A 16,543-nucleotide genomic window follows, 5' to 3' on the forward strand; every position below is an offset into this window, starting at 1 on the left:
CTAGCCCGAGGTGTACACAGAAATCATATTGAAGTGATCCGAGGCCCCATGTTTGTTTTTTTAGATCAGAAGTTTGGTTGCAAAGGGAGGGGATGATCCCATTTGGGGGAACAACCTAGCCTTTCTATTCCTCCACGGGTTTCTGGAATTTTCAGAAGCCCACAATTACCAGCACCCTGAGGCCAGGAAGGAGAGTGAAGTAGAGGTAGGTCAAATCCCATGACACCAAATTCTACTTGATGAAAATCTCAAAACACACACGCATGCACGCACATATTTTAAAACCTTGTGTTTACTTATTAAGGGAAATAGTCTGTGCAATACAATTCCAGGGCAATAAAAAACCTCTAAGGTATTTGGTATAGTTGTTTTCAAAATCTGAATCCAGAATCCAAGTGTTGTCTCTAAGGATATGTATGAATTTTTTCCACCCTCTCGTCCCTGTTTGGAAGGACAGAGTGATTTCTTTGAAACCTCCCCCAACTCCTGCAGACCCCAGATGGAGCTTTTTATATAGTCACGATGTGGAAGGACTCAGTAGATAGGATGCGCTGGGATAATGGAAATTGAGAGAGTTCTCCCAATTTTAGCTAATCTCCCAAGATTAGCACTGTGATATCTATTACTTTAGTGTTTTGAGGGTTCCCAGAGTGCCTTTCTTCTCATTACCTGCATTTTAGACGTAGCATGGCTTAATAGAAGAATTAGTCTCCTGGATTACGTTTGTCCCATCCTTAGTGACCAAAAAGGATGCTAATGATTTTTCTTGCCAGCTAATTAATTTGCATTGACCTGTCTATAAGCTTTCACCAGTCCTTTTGCCTGGATTAGGACTGCAGGGCAGATGTTGCAAAGGGGAACATTCTAGAAGGTTGTGTTTCACCTCAGGCACAACTCCAGCAACCTAGGCATCCCTTTGTTCTGCAGATGGGGGTGGAGTGGTTTAAGGCCACTTAGTTTGCTTTGCATGGTTGCAGTTTGCGCTGGCTATCCTTGCTGTACTGTATGATGAAGAACATAAATGTACGCCAGATTCTGAAGCTCAAAGAGCAGCAGAGCACTTGAGACCTTGTTATCGTGATAAATGGGTTTCTGGGAAAACTGACGTCACTCTCCATGTCCCCCTCCCCCAGCCAATGAAGCTCTTGTTTAATGTGTCATTTGTCTCTCTGCTCTCCTTTGTGTCTGCAAGAAGTTGTAATTCACCAGGGGAAGATGGAATTAACTCAGGAGACCTTGGCCTTCTGGTTGCAGTTTGTTTCTTCCAGGGAACATGTATCCAGGGGTTGGGAAGAGAAGACTGGAGAACAAACCTGAGTATGCCTGGCTTAAGAGTTCTGTTTAGTGAGCTCTGAGACAAGGCGCCATGCAAGTAGTCCTCTGGTATGTGTGTGTGTGTGTGTGTGTGTGTGTGTGTGTGTGTTTTCCAGAGTCAGTTGAGGGTCACTCTGGCTAGACTAAAACAGGCCCTAGAATTGTTGGGTAGGGCCCTTATAAGTTCAGTTCTCCTGTACATAGTACAATCCCATCCTATTTGAATGAACACTACAAAGATTCTGCATGACAAAGCGATTTCTTTGTGGTGAACACAAGTGTTTATTTGATTGACTGCTAAGTGTCCCACATGATGGCTAGCCCTGGTCAACTATACAAAAAAAAAGTAGTGGATAAAGTTATTGGCTTTTAAGCTTACAGTCTAGTTGGGGAGACAAATTGTGGACAAAATAATTAGGAAACTACAGCAGATTTTTGGGATGTCTCTACCCCCAACCCCTATCTGTGAGGTAGCTTGGCTGCTATTAATATATACACTAGAGGCCCGATGTATAAAATTCATGCGGGGGGGGGGGGGCGGGGGGGCACGTCCCGCAGCCCAGCCTGCACCCTCTCCAATCCGGGACATTCCTCTCGCAATCCAGGACTGCTGGCTCTTAACCGCTCACCTGACTGCCTGCCAGTTTACCCCTAACTGCCTCTGCCTGTCAGCCTGATCGCCCCCTAACTGCTCCCCTGCCAGCCTGATTGCCACTAACCACCTCTGCCTCAGCCCCCACCACTGTGGCTTTGTCCAGAAGGACATCCGGAAGATGTCTGATCTAATTAGCATACTACCCGTTTATTAGTGTAGATACTCTGAAAGAATGCATGACTTGTTCAAGGTAACCTAGCTGGGCACAGTGCAGGCCCCAGAGGCTGCATTTCCTGGCTCTTGAGCTGTTTCTTTCAGTGTTGCATTTTGAGTTGTAGACTGAAAGTGCTGGCCCATAGAAAGAACCTTGATTCTGGCTTGAAACAATCCAAAATGTGGGAAATGATGCTTTCTACAGTAGCAGCCAGTTAATGATCTTTCTCCCAATGAAAGAGCTTGCAGGGGCGAACTTTGCCCTAGCTGGGGTTGGCCTGGAACAAGTGCCTTAGGGCAACTGTCTACAGGTGGCTGCACTCTGGGCTTGCTATCAAATGGCACTTCCCCTTGATTCCCCTTGAAGCTCCCTGCCTCAACCATCTCCACCACTTCACACTAAAAATATAAACAGGGGGAGCAAACTCCAATATTCACCCATACCTCTACTGGGGATATAGCACTGAAAAAAAATTTACATGGTCCCAAATATTCAACTTTTTAAATCTAAGTCAAGAGTATATGCCTGATCATTGTACTATTTCACAAATTTTCTGTACTTTTAAGACTTTTCAAAATAAAAAGTAGGGGGGATTACAGTGCACACCCCTTTCAAAATGCACATGGCCCCTTCCCTCAGGAAATTTACAGTCTGGTAGCAGAGGCAGACACCAGGAAGTATATAATTACCATGTGGTAAGCTCTGCACAGGAGAGCTGCTGCCTGCCATGAGAATCCATTACAAGGGGACCTAATCCAGCAGTGGTGGTGTGTGACAGGAAAGGCTTCCTGAAGGCTTCAACTAGGAAAAGGGTAGGTGTGAAGATGGGTGAGATCTCACTTCTGCTACTGGGCTGGGAACATTTCCTTTGTTAATTCACACACTTTTATTTTCATTCATTTCATCAATGTGTGTATTTATTGGGCAGCGACTCTGCCAGGCCCTGTGCCAGGTGCTGGGATCTAGTGTGGCCAAGGAAAATAGGATGCTGCTCTCTCCAAGCTTCCAGATGAGAGGCAGGAATAAGCCCGTTTCCTTTTCCTATTCTGAATCCCGGAAATGTGTGTTAGCGGTGGTCTTACTCCAAAACTGCATTAGAGCTGAGCGATTTGTCTATAAAGTACAATGCGATTTTGACCTGCTGTCATGTGCATAGCATTTACTTTGTGTAGTTTCTGCTGCAAAGTTCTCATTAGTTGCTGGCTTTGTTACTCAGCAGGTCCCTCCCTCTGTGTGCTGTAAGGGAGTGAACCCGTTGTATTAGCCGGAGCAAAAGTTATTAGGAAGCTAAGTACTCTGGAGAAAGGTATTGCAGAGTGAAATAAGACTGATTTCTGGACTTGCCTGGCCTCCTGGATGATCAGAGCTGGGGTTTCGTGTTAGCATGAACAATGGAGAAGGGTATCTACTGCATGAACATTAAAACTGCACTCAAGAAAGAGAGAAAAGCAAAGCAAACGAATACCATGGATAAGTGTAACGTTTCTTTCAACGATCTCAGAATACTTCCATCTGTATGATTTCATTTTCTCCAACAGCTTCCTGGACAAGTATTATTGTCCTCTTCATTTTATGGGTACATGGAGATCAAGGACTTAGTCCAAAGTGTTATTGCTAGTCAGTGGATAAAACAACGAAGCATCTACCAGATGACACAGATTCATTAAAAACAAACAAACAAACAAACAAACAAACAAACAAACAAACAAAACACCTCTGGTCTTTTCATGATGTTTCTAAGAAATAAAAATCCTGCCATGTCCTCTCTTCTCCCTCTTTTACTGCACCTGCCTCCCCCCTCCATCCCACCCCCCAGCACACTCTTGGAGGTCAGAGAATATACGTGGGTGCTTTGAAGACTCTTGATGTTAAAACGATTCTTAGCTTAAATCCAGATAGCACAGTCATAGATTTTTCTTTCTTTTTTCTCCCATCTTGCTTTAAATAAAAATCTTGGAGCCACCAGCTATGTAATGATGGATTATTTTAAGTAACAACTGGAGGGGGGCAGAATAAATTAGAAACACAGACCCTTCCTCCTCGGTTTGGCAGGAGGAGGCTTCTGCTGCTGCGATTTGGGATTTGAAACCGTGGGTTTCTCTGTTGCCTGCACAGAGGAAGGAGGCCACATGCTCATGAGGGTGAGACATAATGTTATCCTCTCCTTCAGTATCTTCTCATTAGAGGCAGCCATCTGCTGAATTATGCAGCATGCTCTCAGCTGGCCCCGGAGTTGGGTTGGGTCATCCGTTCCACTCACTTAAAGGTGACTGGGGAAAAGATTTGCAGGCCTTCTCAAGGACAGGGCTCAGGTTTCTTTTGCCAGGGCCCTCTCTGACCCCTAACGAAGACGCTGGGGTAACAGGACAGAACTCCGCTTTCTGGGCCCTTGATGAGGTGTGAGGTAAGCCTTGAGTTTCCTTTCACAGCAGAGGCCCCTTAGCTCTGAGCACTAGCGCTGAGGCAGGAACTAGGTTTTTTCAGATCCCCTTTAAACGAGACCAGATGGAGGCAGAGGCCAATTCAGGCTCCCCAGAGGACAGTTGGGCATTCATCCAGAGGCCTGTGAGTAAACCTTTTTTTTAAAAAAAAAAAATAGATCAGAGATAACAATATCCAGAACACCTAGAAAACTCTGTTTAAATAGCCAAGCTTGAAGGGAATCTGTCTGGTATTTGTGGGAAAGTTGATGCACTCTGAGCAAAGGGTTGTCCCTGTACTGATGGAGATATTTTACTTAAGAATTTGGCTTGTGAGTTAGGTAGCCCTGGGATTCTTTTTTTAAAATATATTTTATTGATTTTTTATAGAGAGGAAGGGAGAGGGTTAGAGAGTTAGAAACGTCGATCAGCTGCCTCCTGCACACCCCCTACTGGGGATGTGTCCACAACCAAGGTACATGCCCTTGACCAGAATCGAACCTGGGACCCTTCAGTCTGCAGGCCGACGCTCTATCCACTGAGCCAAACTGGTTAGGGCAGCCTTGGGATTCTTGACTAGAGCTAGGTGGTTGGCCAGGCTTAGGCCTAAGTCAGAGTCAGAGGGAGGGAAATGGGAGAGAGAAGGCAAAAGAGGAGCAAAAGGCCCTCCATGACATCCACGGTCTCCGTTGACTTCCATGGGCCATAGTCACCTTGGTGAGCCCATTGGCTTTGAGGTCGTGTTCTGTGACCCTTCTCCCTGCTACTAAGCATCAAGCCACAAACCCAATGTCTCGGAATTTTAGCAGCATGAAAATCTATATCTGCCTTTTGAGGCAGTTTTTCCATTGGAGAGTGGCAGTCCACTTGACAGGGTCCTGGATCCTAGCAGCACTTTCTGCCACTAAATCACTCTGACTTGAGACAAGTCATTTCCTCTCTCTGAGTCTCTGTTTCCCCTTTTGTAAACTGAGTGGGTTGGACTAGGTGATTTTTAAGGGCGTTTCCAGCTCAACTATTGTATGGTTCTTTATGTTTCCTTGTTCTCCAGCCTAATTTTGTTAGGTCCTTGCCCGCTTCTGTTTCTGAATGAGGTGGCAGTATGTTACTCCACCCCTTCCTTGCTTAGACTCCTTGAGCTGGGTGGGGAGAGTTGGAGAGAAGGCAAGTCTGGGCTTTTAGCTCAGCAGGGTCCTTATAAGTGGACTAGAAACAACCCTTCAGATATTGTCTGTCCATGTATGTGTTTATAGCCTTTGTCTTCCTATAAAGATACATGACAGCTGAATTTTTGTCTATTGAGTCCCATTTTATTTTATTTTTTATTTTTATTTTTTTATTTGACCAGAATCGAACCCGGGACCCTTCAGTCCACAGGCCGACGCTCCATCCACTGAGCCAAACCGGCCCTGGCTATTGAGTCCCATTTTAAATGCACAAGGAAAGCTGGCTCTTTAATAGAATCCTGCTGTGAATCCTTTTATAGAATGAAAAGCCATTCAGGAATTGATCTGGTGAATTAAAATCCAGAGTTTCATCTACTGGATTTGCCAAAAAACGGGTCTTCTCCCTGCTTGGTGAGAATGGTCTCCTTTGTGAATCCCCTGGGTCCCCTAAGCTGTTCCCCACTGAAGGGCATTTCTGGGGCCCCTAAGGGGTTGCTGCCAGCTTTTGCAGCTTTATTTCTCCTTGGCAAAGCCCCCAAATTGCTCTCTCCCAGTTCAGGGCATTGCTACTACTGTCAGTTTCCTCTTAGCCTGGCTTAATCAGCACGAGGGAAATCCTGACATTTGATGTGCGAGGCACATTAGAGTGGTTTTTTTTTTAACCTCTGGGAACTTATCAGGGTTTTTGTGGTTCTTATGGCTGATAATACAGTGGCATCCACACCCTTGACAATAGTGGAGGCAGCAGATAGGGTTGTCACCTACTTGATTGTTTCAAGACTTTCTGCTACATGTTTCAGGATATCTGATTTTACTTCTGGTTTGCATGAATATCCGATATAATAAAAGCCTAATATGCAAATTGACTGAACAGTGGTGCGACTGGTTGTTATGATGTGCACTGACCACCACGGGGCAGACGCTCAATGCAGAAGCTGCCCCCTAGTGGCCAGTGAGCTCCCACAGGGGGAGTGCCACTCAGCCAGAAGCTGGGCTCACAGCTGGTGAGCCTAGCGGTGGTGGCGGGAGCCTCTCCTGCCTCTACTGCAGGTGGGCAGTAAGGAGCGAGGGGTTCTGGACTGTGAGAGGGATCAGGCCCAAGCCGGCAGGCAGACATCCCCTGAGGGGTCCCAGACTGCGAGAGGAGGCAGGCCAGGCTGAGGGACAGCCCCCCCGCAAGTGCACGAATCTTGTGCACTGGGCCTGTATTTTATAATAGTAAGTTACAGTGTATAATAATGTTATGTATATAATAATAATAGTAGGTTTTTTGGTATTAAACGTAAAATGTTTAATATTATAGTAAAACTTTCTGAAAGTGGAATACTCACCTGAATTTTCTGATTATCTGTATTTAAAGCACCTTTTTGGTTGTAGTTGAAGATTTTGCTATAATATCCGAGGCCACTTTTCTGCATAGGAAAGTATCATCATAGAACTTTTTCTAAAAAACATTTTAATTCTGATTATAAAAATAAAATATACCTATCGCAGAAAATTTAGAAAACACAGAAAAGCAATAATACCTACAGCCCCTCCACTCAAAGTAACCATTGTTAGCATCTTTTTGTATTCTTTGAAGCTTTTAAAAATGCATATATACTTTCCCCCCATGATTGGGATGATCCTGTATATACAGTGTTGGTGTGTTGTTTTTTGCCTGACAGAATTTGGTAATCATTTTCCCATGTCATTAAATATTCTTAGAAAATATTTTAATCCGCTGCTTCATATCCCATTGCACATTATTGAATTATTCACTGATTTTGATTGTTCTAGAGATTTACAGGGTCTAACAGAAATTGGTCTTCAGGGCTGGGAATGGAGATGGAGAAAAGGAAGGTGTGAGAGAGGCCCACCAATAATGACACATGGGGAGAATCTTATTTCAGTGTTTCTGTCCTTTCCTAACATCTACATGTAAAGGCTAGAGGGAAAGTTTAGGGAAAGCCCAGTCATCAGCAATGAGCTCCAAACTTTTGGCTTTGGTCTCATCCTTCAGAATGGCAGCTACTAAATTTGGCACCACAGTTGTTTTTTAAAAATATGATTTTTATTGCTTTTTAGAGAGAGGAAGGGAGAGGAATAGAGAGAGAGAAACATTGATGAGATGAGAGAGAAACATCATCGATTGGTTGCCTCCTGTACCTCCCCTACTGGCTATCAAGCCCGCAACCCAGGCATGTGCCCTGACCAGGAATCGGAGGAGGGGCAGGTGATTGAGGGGCAGGGAGTTTGCCCACTTGGGTGCTTATGGGACTCTAAAAAAGTCTTTATTGATTTCAGAGAGGAAGGGAGAGGGAGAGAGAGAGATAGAAACATCAATGATGAGAGAGAATCATTGATCGGCTGCCTCCAGCACGTCCCCTACTGGGAATCCAGCCTGCAACCCGGGCACGTGCCCTGACTGGGAATGGAACCTTGACCTTCTGATTCAGAGGTCGACACTCAACCACAGAGCCACCGCAGCCAGGCTGGGACTCTTTATTTGCAGAATAACAGCAGTGGGAGAAAGATGCACAACTGGAACCACCATAAGTCATTCTTCATAACATGAACCTTCGACTACTCGATTAAAAAACGAAATTGGTGTGTCCTCAGGGGAGGAGGCGGAAGAGAAAGAGAGCGGTGTTTCTGCCTATGACATGAAATGTGGTATAACGGATTTCAAAACCACAAGTGACTTCAGATGAGGAGAAAACAGGAAATGTAATTGGGGAGGGGAGTGGGGCTCTCCCAGTACTCAGGAGCGCTCTTTCATTTTGCCTTCCTTTTAGCTCCTCTCAGATTCTGCCTCTTAATTGCTCTTGCTGCAAAGCTGAGCAAGACCTCTCTTTCTTTGTATTAAAGCTGTTTTTATTTTTATTTATTTTAAAAATATATTTTATTGATTTTTTACAGAGAGGAAGGGAGAGGGATAGAGAGTTAGAAACATCGATGAGAAACATTGATCAGCTGCCTCCTGCACACCCCCTACTGGGGATGTGCCCGCAACCAAGGTACATGCCCTTGACCAGACTCAAACCTGGGACCCTTCAGTCCACAGGCCGACGCTCTATCCACTGAGCCAAATCGGTTAGGGCAAAGATATTTTTACATAGATAGTGTGTGAATACATTTCAAGCTGTAACAGAATCAAACAATACGGAAGCATACTGACTACCCCCTGAGTAAGCCCTTGTTTCCATTCCCCTCCCCTGAGGTAGCCACAGTACTTGGTTTGGTGGATTCTTTCCAGTCCCCTTTCTATGCACTAATGTACATTTATGTGCAAATGCACATATACAGGGCTCTTTTGCATATATGGGCTTATACTGTGCTTATTGTTTTAGAACTTCTTTTATCTACTTTATAATATATCTTGGGGATATTCACATCAGGACCTATAGACCAACCAAATTCTTTTTTAAAAATATATATTTTATTGATTTTTTACAGAGAGGAAAAGAGAGGGATAGAGAGTTAGAAACATCGATGAGAGAGAAACATCAATGAGCTGCCTCCTGCACACCCCCCACTGGGAATGTGCCCGCAACCAGGGTACATGCCCTTGACCGGAATCCAACCTGGGACCTTTCAGTCCGCAGGCCGACGCTCTATCCACTGAGCCAAACCAGTTAGTGCCCAACCAAATTCTTTTTTTTAATACATATTTTATTGATATTTTACAGAGAGGAAGGGAGAAGGATAGAGTGTTAGAAACATCGATGAGAGAGAAACATCGATCAGCTGCCTCCTGCACACTCCCCACCGTGGATGTGCCCGCAACCAAGGCACATGCCCCCTACCGGAATTGATCCTGGGACCCTTGAGTCCGCAAGCCAACGCTCTATCCATTGAGCCAAACCAGTTAGGGCCCACCCAAATTCTTAATGGCTGCAGACTATTCCAGAATAGGCCTGTACCAGAATTTAGTTAAATATTTTCCTATTGTAGGACACACGTTCTAATTTTTCAGTATTATGAACAGTATAGTAATGTATTTCCTTATAGTACATGGATCTTTGTACAGATGTATGAGTTTCTGTAGAATAGATTCCGAGGGGAGGTTGCAGGGTTAGTGGAGATGGGCCATTTAACATTTTTGTTACTGTTGCCTTTCTAGCATCTCAGTTCAAACCTTGAACATGGTGCCACCTGCTACTCAAGATGATAACTTGAAGTTTTAGTGTCAGACATGCTGGGCCAAGTTGCTAGTTCCATCTCCTCTTGTGAACATTGTAATCCGGGGAACGTTTAATTGTAATTGCAATAAAAGTAATGAGGACCTCCACTAATCAGGCCACCTTATGGAGAAAGAGGAAAGAGATAATATATCAGAGGTTTTAGGGAGGGAGCACGGAAGAAACTTCCAGGGGCTGATCAGGGATCAGTGTACATTCAGTCCAGTGTCCTGTCCCTTTTACCTCTGCATATTTAGCTCTGAACAATGAGGACTGGTATTCATAATGATGACCTTTACATTTTATAAAAGTCATCAAAGCAAGAGTGAATGATGGTTGCTAGATAGGAGTTCCTAAAGCACGAACTATATATACACAAATACTACATTTTTGAAGTTTTCTCAATTACAGGCATTGAGACAAAAAGTTTGCGGCTCGAGAAAAACCTCCACATTAACCTTCCAGTTAATTTTGGTATATTGGACAGTGGGTAAAAAGATACAGAAGAGGCCTGACCGGTTTGGCTCAGTGGATAGAGCGTCGGCCTGCGGACTCAAAGGTCCCCGGTTCGATTCCGGTCAAGGGCATGTACCTGGGTTGCGGGCATATCCCCAGTAGGAGGTGTGCAGGAAGCAGCTGATCGATGTTTCTTTCTCATCGATGTTTCTAACTCTCTATCCCTCTCCCTTCCTGTCTGTAAAAAATCAATAAAATATATATTTTAAAAAAAAGATACAGAAGAAACAAGGATTCTAAACATCACCAGTGACCTTCACCAAGTCCAGATCAACAGTTATTTCTCTGCAATTCTTTCTGACTTCAGCCTTGACCTCCGGTGATAGAAAACTATTGGGTCATCTCTTACCCGATCAATTCCTCTTTTTGGCAGAATCCTCTTCAATTTCCCACTCCTTACTTGTGGGCATTTCCTATATTCAATCTTTAGCTCTTTTCTCCCTGTACTATCTCTTGGCGAACACACCAGTTTCATACCAATTCATACCTAAATTTATATCCCAGTCCTGACTTCTCCTGGAGCCTACAGTCCCATGTTGCTAAGTACTTATTGAATTTCTTCTTCTGGCATCTCTCATAAAATCAAAACTATCTTATTTTCCTTAACATATAAAATGCTTTCACAAATTCAGAAGAGAAAGACAAACACCTATTATTTAAAAACTGGGCAAAGACATGCACAGGCAACTCACATGTAGGTATGTATATGCACAATATACATAGATAGTTGAACAATAAAAATAATGGTTAAATGCAAATTAAATGACTTGATGCCATTTTTCAGTGATGCAATTCACAATAGCTAAAAAGCCTCAGAAACTCAGTGTTGGTCTATGTATGGGTAAACAGACACTCTTGTATATTGGTGGTGGAAGTAGACATTTGTACTATTCTCTGTTGAGTGGTTTTCAGTGTGTACCACAGTCTTTCAAATGTGTGAGTCCTTGGGCCCAGTGGGCTTCAATTCTAGGAATAATCAGAGATATGTTATTCTGTAAGAACAGGAATTGTTGTTTACTAGTGTGTTGTTGAAAACTTGGAAGCATGCTAAATGGCCAGCAGTGGAAGACTGGTTAATAAAATCTGTAGAGTCCTACAGTGGAATGCTATGTGACCAATAAAAGTAAAGTTTTAGAAGTATACTTAATATTATGTGGTTGTCTGGCCACTATGCTGTACACCTGAAACTGATATAAAATAATGTTGAATGTCAACTGTAATAGAAAAATAAAATTAAAAAAGTATACTTAATCACCCAAGAAAACGTCCACACTATATTGAATATCAGGTTATTAAGTCAGTTTATAAAAAGGATTATACAAAATTATCCCTATTTTGTAAAACAAACAACAACAGAAAACCCCCACACCATATACAAACTGGAGGGAAATACGTGTAAATATTAACAGTGAGTATTTTTGGAGAGTGATATAGGTGATTGTGCTTTTCTCCTTTATAATTTCCCATGTTCTAAAATATCTACAATGAACATTGATTACTTTTATAAAATAAAAAACCTGATCAATGTAATTTCTTTTAGTAGTAGCTTATTTAAAACCAGATTCTTCGACTTCCCCACTAAACAAGCCCTCTTTCCTGGCTTCCCTCTTTCTGGCCATGGTCCAAAGGGGTGAATGTTGAACAGTGTCATCAATCCAAGCTTCCAGGCTCAGAATACTGCAGCCTTAGAGCTTTGATTGCTCCTTCACTCCCTCTGCCCACTCATTGAGTCTCATCCCTTTAGGACATCTCTCAAATTTGCTCTTCCCTCCTGAGTCTCAAGTCAGATCAGTTCATTTCAGCAAACATTTATCGTCTCAGTGCCAGTTCAACATTATTAGAGTTCTCTGCTAATTCTCCTCCGCCTCCTCCTCCTCCTCCTCCTCCTCCTCACCTCCTCACTTCTCCTTCTCCTTCTCCTTCTCCTTCTCCTTCTCCTTCTTTTTCTTCTTCTTCTTCTTCTTCTTCTTCTTCTTCTTCTTCTTCTTCTTCTTCTTCTTCTTCTTCTTTCTTCTTTTCTTCTATCTTCTTCATTTGGTTAATCCTCACCTGAGGATATATTTTTCATTGATTTTTAGGGAGAAAGGGAGAGAGAGAGAGAGAGAGAGAGACTCTCTCTCTCTCTCTCTCTCTCTCTCTCCCTCTCTCTCTCTCCTCCAATCAATGAAGCACTTAGTTTCTGGAATGATCTTTCAAAAAAAGCTACTTGTATGCCCCCAAACCTCATGGCCTAGGGAATAAAGCCCATATCCTTCCATTTGCTGTTTAGAGTGTTTTCCAGCACTGTGCTAGGTGCCAGGTAGTAGGTGGGCACATATGAGGTGCTTGGTCAGTCTCTGACAATAAAGTAAATCTTTAAGAATAAGGTATGGCCCTGGCTGGTGTGTTCAGTGGTTAGAGCATCGACCTGCACACCAAAAGGTCACAGGTTCGATTCCCTATCAAGGGCATATACCTGGGTTGTGGGTTTGAGTCCCGAACCCACCCCTGGTTGGGGCGCGTGCAGGAGGCAACCAGTCAGTGGGTCTCGCTCACACTGATGTTTCTCTCTCTCTCCCTTTCCCCCTCCTTCCTACCCCTCCGCTCTCTCTGAAAAGCAATGGAAAAAATATCCTCATGTGAGGATTAACCAACCAATCTCACACACACACACACACACACACACACACACACACACACACACACACACACGATAAGGCATTGTGTTCTCCTTACTGCCCTCCACTGTCTTCAGTTTGAAAATTCCCTTCCCTTGCCTTTGGCACTTGGACCAGAGGCCTTAGAGCATGGTGCTGCATTTGGAGACAGGAAGAGGCATCCAGGGGCGATAAAATATGGTTCAGGAAATCTCAACTCTGAGTCCCTCCCAATTTCCGATGCCTGCTATGTAGGAGGCTCCATCGAGAAAGCATATTGGCTCGTAAGCCCTGTCTCCCTGCGGTATTGAGGACCAAGAATGAACAGTGGGAAACTTAGATCTTTTTGTTTGCTTTAATAAAAAGAATAAGGAGAAAGAGGTGAGGGGGTGTGGAAAGGGGTGAATGTAGAACAAGGCCCTGAGTGATGTGGGCCACTCAGGAAACCCAGCTGTCTTCAGGTGCCCCACTGGGACCCAGAATACTCCAGCCTGGATTGAATGATGGCAGATGGTTGTGTTCCAAGAATACTCTACTGGGACCGTGTGTGGGGTGAGATGTGTGAGGGTAATGAACTTGCCAGGTGGCAGTCACTGGCACCTAGCCCTGTCTCTCACTCTTGGAGTATCTGATGGCACCAGTGGGAGTGGGATCCCAAGCTGGGTGAAGGGGCTATCTGGGAACCAGTTCTGACAATGTCAGCCTCTGTGAGGCTTCCCCACCAATGCAGCCCATCCATCATAGTGTGAAGTGTACCCTTATGGACCTAGTCTTAAAGCAGGTCCAGTCCAGGCTAAGAGCTGCCTGCTAACAGCCTGGGATGTTGGCACAGGCCTCCTGGCACTAACCGTGTCCTTCTTGGATTACTCTTGGCACCCTTCTGGTTATGGAAATCTTAGTGTAGCCCCATACAACAGAACCTCTGACTGCTTACCTAGCCCCCAACCCCTCTTGTCTAGCTTAACTGTCTCCAGCTTTCTTTCTCCTCTCTTTTCCCCTCCCTTGCTGCCCGGATTGGCAGTTAACACTATTTTTTTTTTTTTTAGTACATGCAGGCCCCTTTTGTCCTCCCCGCTGGCTCCTTGGAAGCCTGCCCCAGTTTGAGGTTCTCCTTGTTTTGTAAAACCTTTAACAGAAGCAAAGGCCCTCTGCTTTCCAGAGCTGCAAATGGCTTGGCTGATCCTGATGGAGACAAGGGGACCAGAGGAAGCAAGGAGGTCTCTCTCTCTCTCTCTCTCTCTCTCTCTCTCTCTCTCTCTCCCACTGTGCCATAGTATCACATGTCATTTGGGATGTCTGAGTGGAAGGATAACCTTCCAGTGAAATCAGAACAGCAGCTACTGTTGATAGATGCTTACTGTGTGCTTAACCCAGGCTCAGTGCTTAGGAGTATTATCCTATCTAATCTTCGCACCAGTCCTATGAAGTAGTAACTACTAGTTCCTGATTTTACAGATGGGGACACGTTGAGAAGTTAAGTAACTTGTCCAAGTTTCGAAGGTGGAGGAGGTGGGGCTCCTGCCTGAATTCAAAGCTTAGTCTCTTTTTCCCCTACTTAAAACATTTTTCAATTACAGTTTACATTCAATATTATTCTGTTTTAGTTTCAGCAAAGTGGTTAGAAAATCATGTACTTTACAGTGTCCCCCCTGATGCTTCAAGTACCCACCTGACCCCATACAGAGTTATCACAATATTATTGACTATATTCCCCATGCTGTAATCTACATCTCTGTAACTATTTTACAATTACCAATCTGTACTGTTTAATCCCTTTACCTTTTTCACCCAGCTGTCAGTCTGTTCTCTGTATCTATGAGTCTATTTCTACTTTATTTTGTTCATTAGATTTCACATATAAGTGAGATCAGGTGATACTTGTTTTTTTCTGTCTCAAAAGGTATGACTTCATTTTTATGGCTGAATAGTATTCTTTGTGTGTATGTACCACAGCTTTTTTAATCCACTCATTTATTTTTTAAAAATATATTTTACTGATTTTTTACGGAGAGGGATAGTTAGAAACATCAATGAGAGGGAAACATTGATCAGCTGCCTCCTGCACATCTCCTACTGGGGATGTGCCCGTAAACAAGGTACATGCCCTTGACCGGAATTGAACCTGGGACCTTTCAGTCCACAGGCTGACGCTCTATCCACTGAGCAAAACCGGTCAGGGCAATCAACTCATTTATTGATGGGCATTCGGGTTATTTCCATATTTTATGAAAGCTTAGTCTCTTAATCTCTACATGGTACCACCATTGTAGATCCCCAAAATGCCCTAGAGAGAGGAGTAATTAAAATCCCTTTGTAATATTTACTGAACATGTATGCACGTATCAGGCATTGTTCTAAGTTTGTTACACGTGTGAGCACATTTGAGTCTCCCAATCACCTGTAAGATAAGTAATATTATCTCATATGACAGACGGAGAAGGAAATGGAGTTTCTGAGAGGTTATCCAGCTTGTAAGTCAGTTGAGAATTTAACCAAGTTTGTGAACCTCTGGAGCCAGCGGTCTCATCCCCTGCCCCTGCCCTACCACCCCTTATAAGCACCTCTGTAGTTTGCTTTGCCTGGAACTATGGTGACAGGAGCCTGGGCGGATGTTACTTCCTAACACATATATTATTTGGATGGAGAAGTGAGGCCCAGATTGCTTGTGAGCACATTTTCATTTTCTCCCCTCCCTCCCCTTCCAAATTAGGGTGAAGGTTGCCGAACTCTCCCCTTGGCTGGACACGTGGGGTTTGACAGCTTGCCGGACCAGTTGGTGAATAAGTCAGTCAGCCAGGGCTTCTGCTTCAACATCATGTGTGTGGGTGAGTATTTTCACAGCAGAAAATTCTATTACAGAATATAGATACTTAATAGCTGGATGTGGCTTTGCAGGTAATTAGGTTAAATAGTATGTCATTCTGATCTGCTTGCAAGAGTGTCCCTCCCCCTGCTTTCTTCTTTTATCCTCTGCTTGTTTTTTTAAAACACCTGGCTGTAATGACATTTTCCGCTGGTCAGACCAGAATATGGGGTCATACTTTGAGGGAAAGTGAGCTGTGTGATACCCTGTGGAAATTTTGCAAGAGAGCTTGCTGGCTCAGCTATTGCTGTCAGGTTTGTTTTGACTGCAGAAAATGGGAGCCAGGGCAGAATTGGAATGGAGGTAATGGCTGCAGAAAGATGCATACAGCTGCTGGGTAGTAGGTTGGTCCGTCTGTTTCCTCTGCAGTCCTGCGATGCTTGCTACAGTCGGAACTCAAATGCAGGGACCACATAGCTGTGTGCAAAGTTCTTTTATTCCCTTTAAGTATATCTCTGCCTGGACCTGTAGTCTCAAATGTGGAAAACCACATCTTAGCCACCTCTGATATGCTAATCTCTGCACACAGAGTTCAATAATGTTTATGAAAGGAATGAATGAGTTAAGCCCACAGGATCCACTTATTATGCTTCTCAAACACTCCCACATTAGCAATTTGGGTCCTTAACAGGGCTTTGTGAAGTGAGCAGAGTGAG

At 43.9% G+C, this 16,543-nt stretch overlaps 1 protein-coding gene across 4 annotated transcripts in view; it reads left to right on the forward strand.

Annotated features, from left to right (window-relative positions):
• Nucleotides 1-16,543, forward strand: part of SEPT6 (septin 6) — a 73,436-nt gene that overhangs the window by 651 nt on the left and 56,242 nt on the right. For 3 of the 4 annotated variants that reach the window (XM_006762324.2, XM_006762325.2, XM_006762323.2), the window contains exon 1: nt 15,741-15,849. In XM_006762324.2, the coding sequence (XP_006762387.1) occupies nt 15,840-15,849 (10 nt within the window). In that variant the 5' untranslated portion in view covers nt 15,741-15,839. Of the gene's footprint in view, nt 1-15,734; nt 15,850-16,543 lie in introns of those variants that run through there. The other variant, XM_006762327.2, reaches the window with a different exon arrangement.

The sequence above is a fragment of the Myotis davidii genome, unplaced genomic scaffold, assembly GCF_000327345.1.
Source record: "Myotis davidii unplaced genomic scaffold, ASM32734v1 scaffold498, whole genome shotgun sequence".
In the NCBI taxonomy this organism is placed as follows: Eukaryota; Metazoa; Chordata; class Mammalia; order Chiroptera; family Vespertilionidae; genus Myotis; species Myotis davidii.